The sequence below is a fragment of the Phascolarctos cinereus genome, unplaced genomic scaffold (assembly GCF_003287225.1).
Source record: "Phascolarctos cinereus isolate Bilbo 61053 unplaced genomic scaffold, phaCin_HiC Scaffold_5;HRSCAF=322, whole genome shotgun sequence".
Lineage (NCBI taxonomy): Eukaryota > Metazoa > Chordata > Mammalia > Diprotodontia > Phascolarctidae > Phascolarctos > Phascolarctos cinereus.
Genome location: NW_027555958.1, coordinates 369,624,651 through 369,637,037, shown reverse-complemented (window position 1 = coordinate 369,637,037; position 12,387 = coordinate 369,624,651). Strand labels below are relative to the sequence as shown.

Genomic DNA, 12,387 nt, shown 5'->3' with positions numbered 1-12,387 from the left:
TTTTGTCTTTTGAGATTGTCACATATTATGGTAAATTCACAGAGTTTCAAAGTTATAAGAGACTCTAATTTAGTCCAATTTATAAACTAAAAAGAGTCCTTACTACAGAGCATGTCTGACAAGCGGTCACATGGCATTGGCTTGAAGACTCCCACTGAGACAGCCAACTTTTGGATAGCTTAACATAGGAGGAAGTTTTTCCTTACCTGCCTAAATTTGTTTCTTTACAGCTTCCTCCCATTGCTCCTATTCTGGTCTTCTGCAGTCAAAAAGAACAAATTCATTCCCCCCTCTACCTGATTGCTTTCCATCCTGGTGATGAGAATCAGAGATAGAAATGGCATTCCCCCTTGTTAATTCCTCTGCCTTTTAAAGGACAAGATCCTCATTAAGATGAGTCAAGAAGCTATTGGCTACTGTGTTTGGGACAGAGAGAAGTGCCAGTCTTTAACAGATACCTGGATAATTGAGGGAGCTAGGTGATTCAGGGGATAGAGCACTGGGCCTGGAGTCAAGAGGACCTGAGCTCAAATCCGTTTTTAAGAGGGATGGACTTGGCGTCAGGAAAACCTGAGTTCAAATTCCTCCTCAAACACTCACTAGGTGTGTGACCCTGGCCAAGTCATTTAACTTCAGTTTGCCTTAACCCACTGGAGAAGGAAATGGCAAACTATTCTAGTATCTTTGCCAAGAAAACCCCATAAGGTGTCATGAAGAGTTGGACATGACTGAAATAACTGAACAACAATCATTACTATTTCTTGTCTCTGTGCCAGGCTTGTGATCTGTTTGCTAAACTTACCTACTTCCTCTTTCTGCCCATGTGGTCTATAATATACTCAGATAATAAAACTCCTTTTATATATGTCTACAGTGACCTTCACCCAAATGATCTCCACCATGCTTTGCCTCTCTGACTCTTGGTAACTTTACAAGTTACCTCCTTAGTAAATGATGCTTCCGATATCACCTAGTAACTATTTTTTTTCTTTTGAATATGCTGTATCCATTCATATCTACATTACAATAATGTTTCTCATCTCACAAAATCTTACTGGTAGCAGTAAGAGATCAAATATGCTTCTTTACATTGGGACCCATAGTTCATCTTGCTTATTGCCTACACTGCATGCATCTATATATGGATATTTGAAGCCATTCATTTTACCCCAACTCCTTTTCTATTTTTTGTTTTCTATGAACGTCTGGGTATTTTAATAGCTATTTGTCCTCCTACATTGTAGCATCTGTCTATTGTGTCTGTTTTCAGCTGTAATCCAGAAATGTAAATCACATTTTCAGACACCATTTTCTTAACCAGCTGTTTATGTCCCATTGCTTCTCTTTTGTGTCTCCTGCCTTCAGTGAGCAGCAGTGATTAAAAATACTACTAGTGTTGCTGCTGTATTTAACAAGATTTTATAATCTTTGGCAATACTTTAGGTTCCATCTACACTTGTAGTTATGTAAGCTACCAAAAGTAAATAACAGTCATCTTTTTTGACCATTCCTGAGATGATCTCTGTTGTTACAACACCCACAGATGCATGCTCCAGTTTCCCTCAGCAGGAAGTCATGAAACCACCAGGACTCTACTCTTTTTCCTCTGATCCCATTTGGACAATATCCTATTTGACAATACTTGTGGACCCACCTTATCATTCACTGGAGGACTAGCAGCTGCATCCTCCTTAAAGTACCAAAGAGTGCTCCCCATTCTTCAGAAAGTTTTGAATTTGTTTTTTAGATTGTCATGTAATTCTGTTTTTTTTTACTTTCTTTAACCCTTTATTTTTTAATATAAATTTATTTTTAGCTTTCAACATTCACTCCCACAAGTTTTTGAATTCCAAATTTATACCCCATCTCCCCACTCCTCCCACCCCAAGATGGCATGCATTCTGAATATCCCTTCCCCTAGTCTGTCCTCTCTTCTATCTCTCTCCCCTTCTCTTATCCCCTTCTATTTTCCTGTATGGCAGGATAGACTTCTGTACCCCATTTCCTATATTTCTTGTTTCCCAGTAGCATGTGAAAACATTTTTTTTAAACATACGTTTTTAAAATTTTAGGTTTCAAATTTTCTCTCTTCCTCCCTCCCCACCCACCCTCATTGAAAAGGCAAGCAACTCAATATAGGTTGTACATGTGCAGTTATGCAAAACACATCCATAGTAGACATGTTGTGAAAAACTAACTCTATTTCCCTTAATCCTATCCTGCCCTCCCATTTATTCTGTTCTTTCTTTTGACCCTGTCCCTCCTCAGAAGTGTTTGCTTCTGATTACCCCTTTCCCAATCTGCCCTCCTCTCTATCATCCCCTGCTCTTTGTCCCCTTCTCCCCCTATTTTCCTGTAGGGTAAGACAGATTTCCATACCCAATTGAATGTGTATGTTATTCCCTCCTTAAGCCAAATCCTATGAGAATAAGATTCACTCATTCCTCTCACCTTCCCCCATTTCCCCTCCACTGTAAGAGACTTTTCTTTTGTTTTTTTTGTGAGATATTTACCCCATTCTACCTCTCCCTTTCTTCTTCTCTGAGTATAATCCTCTCTCATCCCTTAATTTTATTCTCCAGATATGACCCTTAATCTTCAACTCACCCTGTGCCCTCTATCTATCTACACATACATACATTTAATTTTTTTCCTCCAACTACCCTAATACTGACAAAGGTCTCATGAGTTATAAATATCATCTTTCCATGCAGGAATGTAAACAGTTCAATCTTAATAAGTCTCTTATGATTTCTCTTTCCTGTTTACCTCTTCATGTTCCACTTGAGTCCTGTATTTGAAAGTCAAATTTTCTATTCAGCTCTGGTCTTTTCATCAAGAATGCTTGAAAGTCCTCTATTTCACTGAATGACCATTTTTTCCCCTGAAGGATTATACTCAGTTTTGCTGGGTAGGTGATTCTTGGTTGTAATCCTATCTCCTTTGCCCTCCGGAATATTATATTCCATGCCCTGCGGTCCTTTAATGTAGAAGCTGCTAAATCTTGTGTTATCCTGATTGTGTTTCCACAGTACTTGAACTGTTTCCTTCTGGCAGCTTGTAATATTTTCTCCTTGACCTGGGAACTCTGGAATTTGGCTACAATATTCCTAGGAGTTTTCCTTTGGGGATCTCTTTCAGGAGGAGATCTGTGGATTCTTTCAATTTCTATTTTGCCCTCTGGTTCTAATATATCAGGGCAGTTTTCCTTGATAATTTCTTGAAAGATGATGTCTAGGCCTTTTTTTGATCATGGCTTTCAGATAGTCCAATAATTTTTAAATTCTCTCTCCTGGATCTATTTTCCAGGTCAGTTGTTTTTCCAATGAGATATTTCACATGTTTTCTAATTTTTCATTCTTTTGGATTTGTTCTACTGTGTCATGATTTCTCATAAAGTCACTATCTTCCAATTGCTCTATTCTAATTTTTAAGGAAGTATTTTCTTCAGTAATCTTTTGGACTTCCTTTTCCATTTGGCCAATTTTGCTTTTTAGGGCATTCTTCTCCTCATTGGCTTTTTGGACCTCTTTTGCCATTTGGGTTAGGCTATTTTTTAAGGTGTTATTTTCTTCAGTATTTTTTTGGGTCTCCTTTAGCAAGCTGTTGACTTGTTTTTCGTGATTTTCTTGCATCACTTGTTTTTCCTCTACTTCCCTTACTTGCTTCTCAAAATCCCTTTTGAGCTCTTCCAAGGCCTGGGACTGATTCATATTTTTCTTGGAGGCTTTGGATGTAGGAGCTTTGACTTTGTTGTCTTCTTCTGGTTGTGTATTTTGATCTTCTTTTTCACCAAAGTAAGATTCTATGGTCTGACTCTTTTTACGCTGCTTGCTCATGATCCCAGCCAATTACTTGAGTTTTAAACTCTTTGTTAAGGTAAGAGTCTGCTTCCAATGTGGAGAATGTATTGTCCCAAGCTTCAGGGGTTTGTGTAGCTGTTTTCAGAGATACTTGTAGGGACCTGTAAATTTTCAGTTCTTCCAAGGTGGTATGATAAGGGGCGAGGTGTTTACTCCTTTCCTGGCCTGTGACCACAAGTATTCCTTTCTGTCCTGTAACTGTGAGGAAGGGTTCCTCTCCACAGCCACTCCAAGTTCTACCACGCCAGTGTTCCTCCTTACCCTTAGCACCACAGCCCAGAACTGTGACCCAGATCCAAACAGGGGCAAAGGAAGAGATTCCTGCCTCAGCACTGGCAAAGAGATCCCTGCAGTCCCTCTCTGATCAGCCACTGGATTCCCCCTCAGTCTGTGGGCCAGAAGCTCGGGAAGCAGCTGCCCCCCTCCAGGGCCATGCTCTTGGGGAATGGAGCTGAAACCCCGCCTTCCTCTCTGACTACCGACAGAAACAGACTTTTCCCACTGACCTTCTAAGTTGTCTTTGCCATTGGTGGATTGAGGAGTCCGGAAATCTCCACAGCTGCCCACGGTTCAGTCCTCTGAGGCCTGCTCCAGGTTTGCTGCAGCCTGCGTGCCCACGCTGTGCTGAGCTGCACTCCCAGCCCGGCACAATACACCTTTCTGATCAATCATCCAGGTTGTCTTGGGCTGGAAATTTGTTTCACTCTGTCTTTTTGTGGGTTCTGCTGCTTCAGAATTTGTTTAGAGCCATTTTTATGAGTATTTGGAGGGGTTTGGAGGAGAGCTCAAGCAAGTCACTGCTTTCACTCCGCCATCTTGGCTCCACCCCTCTTGTCATGTAATTCTGGAACTGGAAGGGAACCCTGCATTTAAAGCAAGTAAATATACAAATTCTTGAAAAATGTGCAAAGATATTAAGATAGCCTTAATAAAAAATGTCCCTATTTTCCCATTTCTGAGGCATGCTTTTTGACTGCTTGTGTTTTTATTTTTGCTACTAAGGACAAAAGGGTAAATCTTAAGGAACATGAGAATTCTGCTTTAAGAGAACACATGCTCCTGGTTTTAGAAAAGAACTGCAGATTAGAAGAACAGGTAAACTTTAAAGTATAATTTTTAAAAACTAAATAGGATTTACCTTCCTTTTTTAAAATCCCTAAATATTTGTATTTTACTGTACATCAATATTAGCTAACTGGAAGCAGATGATTTTCTGTGAAGTAATTGTTCATACTTTAAAAAGACAAATGCTTTTATGTCATGTCATCCTTACATATTATGAAGCAGCACAGATAGCAAGGGAGCGCAATGCAATGGGTAAGAGCACTGGAGAAGTCAGGGAGACCTAATTTTAAATCCTGACTCAGACAGCTGTATAACCTTGGGCAAATCACTTTCCTTCTCAGCTTCAGTTTCCCCATCTGTAAAACTGAAATAAAAATAGAACTTATCTGATAGTCATGTTTTAAGAATCAAATAAGAACTTACAGTGCTTTGCAAACCTTAAGGCACTATATAAATGCTAGCCAATACTAACACTGCCAGCAAAGACATCTAAGGAACTATGAAATTTGCAGGGTTTTTGTTAGGTTTTAGTTTCTTCCTTTGAAAAGTCAACAGTTGAATGACATGATTAGCCAGGTTTAGTTCTGTGCAGGTCCATGGGGCTTCATCTTCCAAAAACACCGTTCTGTATCACTAGGAATGGTGCAGAATTTTTCCACTTTGTATAAGTTTGGTATTACTATCTGATACAGCCTCAAACTAGGCATGTAAATCTCCACAAAATTAAATATGGCCTAAATGAAATCAGGCTGCGAGCAACTGATTAAAAACAAATTGCTGGTAATATGGCATAAGATGTGCTGCTTTGTAACTGTTTTCTGATTGCTTTGTGTACTTTATGGTATAATGGAAAAACCACTGGACTTCAAATTAAAAATCTGGTTTCAAGACCCAGCTTCATTCTCAACTACCTGTATACATTTCGACAAATAATTTAATCTCTAAGCCTCAGTTTTTTCTATCACTAAAATGGAGGTAACAAATAATATTGTGCCTACTTCACAAGGTTGGGGAGATCAAATGAAATTTATTGGAATGTGCTTGTAACATGTGCTACACAAACATAAGGCATTATTGTTATTACATGCCTATCTAGATTATAAACATTCTTGAGAACTAGGACTCTGTCTTGTGCTTTTGTATGCCACGTAGCACCTCATGTAGCAATTTTATATGGTGGTCATTCCCTGAACACATACAGAATGAATAAATAAAGTTAGTACCAGTCTTACAATTCTTTCGGTTAATGGTCATTGCTATGAGATGTGCTATATTACCATATCATTGGTTAAATTAAAAAAAAAGAGCTGATAAAATTTTTTTGAGATCTTATAGAATTTTAAGGAACTTTACAAAACTGCCTTTTCCCCCTAATGCTATACACTGTTTATTTTAACTTAATTATGTATTTTTAAATGACCTCCTTTTTTTTCCTATTCTAATTTCTTTTATTAGATTTATGACTTGCACAAGAACTTAGAATTAAAGGAAAGTAAAATTCAGCAGTTAAGTGAAACTGTGAAGAAATTTGAAAAGGAGTTTAGGCAATTTGTACAACTGTTTGGCAAAAATGGTAACTTGCTGGCAAATACCCAGGTGAGATACTAACCATCCAAGATCAGTTTTTTCCTCTCATTTGCATATAAAGTTTGGTAATAACTATTATGATCTATTGGACCACTAATATTCTCTTGATCTCAGAGTCACTGCAAGGATATGTAGTTTTATGTTGTGCAGTCCATAAAGTAAAGTTAATTCCTTTGGAAAGAAAATGTTATAGTCTTTCCAAAATCCCTAAAGTAAAGTTAAAATGACATTGAAATTTACAAATATCAGTAAATTATTAATAAACTCCCAATGTATAGTGAATTTATCATGATAACGTATATGATATATGAAAACATTTCAGAAGTTGGTTTATATATAGGTCTAAATGTAGTCCAACCACTAGGCAGAAACCATCAACTCAGAGGTGTTTGACAATGCCTCTCCTCCTACCCCAGCTCAGGCTAAGATATCTGCCTGTTTCTTAGAGATTTCAGCAAAAAGTTCTGAGGTTTCTAAGTTTTCAGTGACATCATTCTGCTTAATATTTCAAATTTATTATTGAACATTTCTCTTAGCTTCTCTTTCTTCTCCCCAGCCCTAGATCTGAGAGCCATTGATACCGTGGGCCCTACTTCCATGGGGTATAGATGATGATGGTATGCCTGACTAGGCAGGAAAGGGCACACTTAGGTTTTAGTTTCTTCATCTGTTAAAATAAGGAATTTGGACTGTATGATCTCAGAGCAGAGATACCGTGAGGCTTAAATGAGATGTGAATAGAGGGGAAGCACTTTGCAAACCTTAAAGTCTAACATAAGTACAAGTTGTTATTATTAGTTAATAAGTCGTCAAGCCCCAGTCTGGTGATGACTTCATTCCCTGAGTCTTCTACTGCACTCCTGCTGAACTCAAGCAAGTTTATAGAGAGATAGAGAGGTGTGCTAATAAATGTTTAACAACAGGGCTTTATGGAAAATATTTAAAAAGTATTCACATGTACTTTAAGTTTAATCAGCATTAAGACTTTCTTAAATCTAGAAAATCAACAAGACAAAAATCATGATTTGTAGAGCTGAAAGATACCTTGGAGACAGAGGTATGCTACAGCCAGCTCACCCCTGTCTCCAAAATATCTTTTAGCTCTACATATTGTGATCCATTTGTCTTAGTTTCTGTCTATTGTTAGCACTGTTAATGGATAGAATGGAAGTATGGGGTGGGGGTGGGAGAGAGGGAAGGGTGGAGGGTTACTTTGGAAATTATGAGTATTAATGAATTATGAATGTTTCATTTATCATGATAATGATAAGACATTGAGTAGTTTTGAAGATTAAAGAAAATGGTTTACCTGTAAAACTGAATTTAGCTGATCTACTAGACAGAAGGTGCATGGTATAATGAAAATAGTGTTAGATTTGAGCTCAAGCTCAAAACATTTACTAGCCTTTATCCTATGGGAAAGCAATTTAACCTTTGCTTCTGAAATTCCTCTTCTACAAATTATCTATTATCTATCTAACCCTCAGAACTGATATAAAGAACAAACTATATTACACATATAAAATGCTATAAATGTGAGCTATTTTGTAGAAAAGGATACTTTTGTGGGATATAGATGATGGCAGTAAAACCTGTCCAAGGAAATGGGATATACCTGGAATATTGGCTGAAATTCTTTTTTCTCTCTCTCTTTCAAATTTTATGAACCTTATTACACTTGAAGGTTCTTGCCAGTCACATTGATAAATCTGCTTGGTTGGAAACACAAGTAAGGGAGTTACTAGAGGCGGCTAACCAGCAGCAAAACAAATTTGATCTAAGACCTTTGATGAATACAATTGATACTATAAAGCAGAAGATCACTTTGCTGGAAACCTATGACCAGAGATTGGGTATGTTGATATTTTATTGATTGCTTTTGGCTGTTTTGGAAATTGGGGCCAAGTTACTGTAGATTTATGAAACAGAGGCATTTACATGGCAGAATTCTCTCAATTTCCTTAACTGTAAAATGGGGATGGTAATAGCACCTGCCTCCTAGCGTAATTGTGAGGATCAAATGAAATAATAATGTATGTTAAAGCACATTACAAACCTTAAAACATTATATAAATGGTAGTTATTATTATTAGAAACAATTAAACACTTGACAAGACAAATTGAAAACTACTGTCCCCAACTATGATTAGAAGCAAAACATATAAGATGTATTGCATCTGATGTTCATGAAACTGAGCAGTATTCTAAAAAAAACAAGATCTTTATAGGTGGCCTCCACAGGTCTATAAAAGGCCAGTGGATGAAGAAATGGGAGCCAGAAATGAGGGGATAAAGTGGATGATGGGTGGCAGATGCCCATATAAAAGATAGAAAAAAATGGTTGTTTTGGGTTCTTTATACAAAACTTCAGGCAATCAGCTTACACAGGCTGTGCTGATTGAGTCTTGAGCACAGTCCTCTCAATACCCAACTTTCTATAGCACAGTGAATAAGCAGAAGTTTTTGTTTTGTTTTTAATTTTTTTATAACAAGTTTGAACTTAAATTATCCATTTGTGGTCTTTGTATACATAGAGTTCGTGTTGATTGTGTTAGATTTCAGGATCAGATAACTATATTTTGATGAATTGTAATGGCAGCTTTATCTAAAGGGACATTTGGCATTCTTTTCTGTTTGTAGTCACGTTGGAAGGCCAAACTAACAGACATGATGCCCACATTAATGTCCACAAAGCCCAGCTGAATAAAAATGAAGAGCGATTTAAAATGTTAGAAGGCACTTGTTATAATGGCAAATTGATATGGAAGGTGACGGATTACAAGATGAAAAAAAGAGAAGCAACAGAAGGGCGCACAGTGTCCATATTCAGCCAGCCTTTCTACACCAGCCGCTGTGGCTACCGACTCTGTGCAAGAGCTTACTTGAATGGAGATGGGTCAGGGAAAGGGACACATTTATCCCTGTATTTTGTTGTGATGAAAGGGGAATTCGACTCATTGTTGCAGTGGCCTTTCAAGCAGAGAGTTACCATGATGCTTTTGGATCAGAGTGGAAAAAAGAACCACATTACAGAGATCTTCAAGGCTGACCCCAATAGCAGTAGCTTTAAAAGACCTGATGGAGAGATGAACATTGCATCGGGCTGTCCTCGCTTTGTGGCACATTCCACTCTGGAGAACACCAAGAACACCTACATCAAAGAAGATACCCTCTTTATGAAAGTGGTTGTAGATCTATCTGATCTTGAGGACCTGTAAAGAGTAACAAGATTCATTGTTGTTAAGATGAAAGAAGCTCTTGGGCTGACAGTAGTGAAGGTCAGACTTAATTGCCATAGTAAGCTGTATTTCAACCCGTTACTGAAATGTGTTTAGGTTTAATATTTTAAAGCTATATAAAAATGCCCAAATTCTGGCTTGTCTTTTCTTATCAGTAGGCTGAATGTATGCCCCATTTTGATTGTTAGAATACTCACCCTATTCTCTTTCATATTGTTGTATATCTTTTGATGTATATACCTTTCTATACAATTAGATTGTGGGTTCCTTGAGGGCAGGAACTTTTGTATCTTTGTGTTTGTTGTTGGTGTTACTAATGATGATGATAAGATAAAAATGTGTCTCTAGACCTGACTCTGCAACTGAAGAAATGCATTTCATTAACAAGTGATTTTACTGCAGGTCTAAGGTATCTAACTAGGACCAGACCCTTTTGGACAGTGTGCTAAACTTATGATTACTTGGGCTCTATTAAAATTTTTGTGAAGCTCTTCAGTAATCTATAAGCATAGTAGCATAAACCTACTGGAAGAAAGGTAAATAGATTGAATATTTGTCCTTCTTTCCCAGGGTGGAGCAAAAAAGATGCTGAAAAGCACAAAAATAGGGTGATACAGAGGTGTGTGCAGCTAATATTTAGCCTCTGTAAAAGAAAAAGGATTTTATTATTACCTTTAGTTGGTGATTAAGAATCTACAGGTTAGTAGGATGAGAAAGACTTTGGAACACCCAGCTGAATTACTTGTGAGACTGGGAAAAATTTGTATGGTGAAGAAAAGAGTGAGGATAATGATGGTCTGGTCATGTGGCAAAAGCCAGGGATAATCAATGGGCAGTCCATGTGTTCCACTTGTATCCTTACAGTGTTAAGAGAAAGCCATGGAGATCCCCAGCATATTGAGTGAAATTCTTTGTGGCGTACTTCTGGGTAGACATGGATAATAGTATCACAGGATGGTAAGGCATGGATGGATTGTATGCCTCATTAGATGAGATCATAGATCCATTTGAGTAGTGTTGAAGAAAATGAATAAGGAGATTCCAAAAGGACTTGAAAATGAAAGATCAGTCATTTGGGCTTTGAAATTGTTTTAAAGATAGTACACCTATCAAATACTGATTTCAAAAAGTGATACATTTTTTGAGAGGACTGTGCAATTCAAAGTGTGGTATAATGGCTATGTATTGGACTTGGAGTCAGGAAAATCTAGGTTCAAATACCAACTCTGACACTTATCAGCTATACAACTATGGGCAAATAATTTAATTTTTATGAGCTTCAGTTTCCTCATCTGCAAAATGGGGATGATACCTGTAGCACCTACCTCACAGGCTTGGTAGGAGGTGGAAATAATAATATATATCAAGTGTTTGACACACTTTGAAATGTTATATAGATGTCAGTTATTAATATATGAAAGTGGCCATAATAGGAATGAATAAAACTTATTTGCATCATCCTTAATTATTTCAGACATATTACTGACAGGAACTTTGTGTAGAATGGAAAGGATAAAGTTCTCATGCACATGTGTGGTTCTAAGAGTATGGATACAAATCTGGATATAGTGGAAAGAGTATTTATTCCTTCTGCCAAAGAATGACACTTTGGTAAACTGCAATGTTCCCTATAACCTTGTTGTCATATGCAATATTTTCTTATGTTATTTAAAAATCTGTTTGTTTTTACAAGTGCATGTAAAGGACAATATTGCATGCAAAAGATAGTTTATTAATATTAGAAGGTAAATATCTTAGTGGTATAAAGGTAATAATGGTCTACTAAATAATAACTGCAATATCAACTTTAAAAAATATCAACTGTGCAAATATCTTCTGAGACTGATGGAAACCATTGTCACTTCCTGTAAAACATTAAGATGTTGAAATGAGTTATAAAGCAGTTAGTTTTCAGAAGGGTCAAACTATTTACAAAGACATATGTAAACAACTGCCTTTCACTGAAGAATCCCTCTGTAACTTCTGGTGAATTTTGTTGTGTTTGTGGATTTATAATGTGAACAGATGCTCTCAGACAGACTTTGAAAGCATTTTGCTATTTTTTATTCATATTAAGCCCAGGTGGCTACAATTATTTATGATGATTTTCAGTGTTGTTTTTTTTTTTATCATTTTTTTAGGCCACAGTTCTGAAGGGTCATGAAAACATGTTTATAATGGGTTTAGTGGAAAGTAAAAAACTTAAGCGTTTGCAAAAGGCTCTTATTTTCATCAAACTATGTATAAAAGGTCTGATTTTGAACTGATTTGTTTATTGGTTCAAACTGCCATTAATCAGTGATTAAAATGTAAAAATAATTGTGGTAGAAAACTTATCATTTTTGTTGACAAAATTAAAAGTGACCTGTGTTTTTAAAAAGATGAATCCATTGAGGTGTTTATTTTATCCATCCATCCAAGTTATGAACAGTTGTTACTTTTAATTTTTTAAAGTAAATTTTTAAATGTATTTCGCTTCACTAAAGTTCATAGAAATCAAAGATAAAGGGTTGAAAGGAACCTCAAAGATCTAGTCCAGTAGCTTCATTTTACAGATGAGGAAACTTGTACAGCAAGCCTTCCCCAACCCTTCTTAATTCCAGTGCTTTCCCTCTGTTAATTATTTCCCATTT

The 12,387-nt window shown here is 36.9% G+C and overlaps 1 protein-coding gene across 4 annotated transcripts in view; it reads left to right on the top strand.

Annotated features, from left to right (window-relative positions):
- The window catches only part of TRAF5 (TNF receptor associated factor 5), a 56,541-nt gene extending 44,401 nt beyond the window's left edge, over positions 1-12,140 (top strand). For all 4 annotated transcript variants that reach the window (XM_078156329.1, XM_078156328.1, XM_021007852.2 and 1 more), the window contains 4 exons: positions 4,866-4,958; positions 6,384-6,524; positions 8,200-8,368; positions 9,156-12,140. In XM_078156329.1, coding sequence (XP_078012455.1) covers positions 4,866-4,958; positions 6,384-6,524; positions 8,200-8,368; positions 9,156-9,733 — 981 coding nt within the window. In that variant the 3' untranslated portion in view covers positions 9,734-12,140. The remainder of the gene's footprint in view (positions 1-4,865; positions 4,959-6,383; positions 6,525-8,199; positions 8,369-9,155) is intronic.
- The last annotated feature ends 247 nt before the right edge of the window (positions 12,141-12,387 follow it).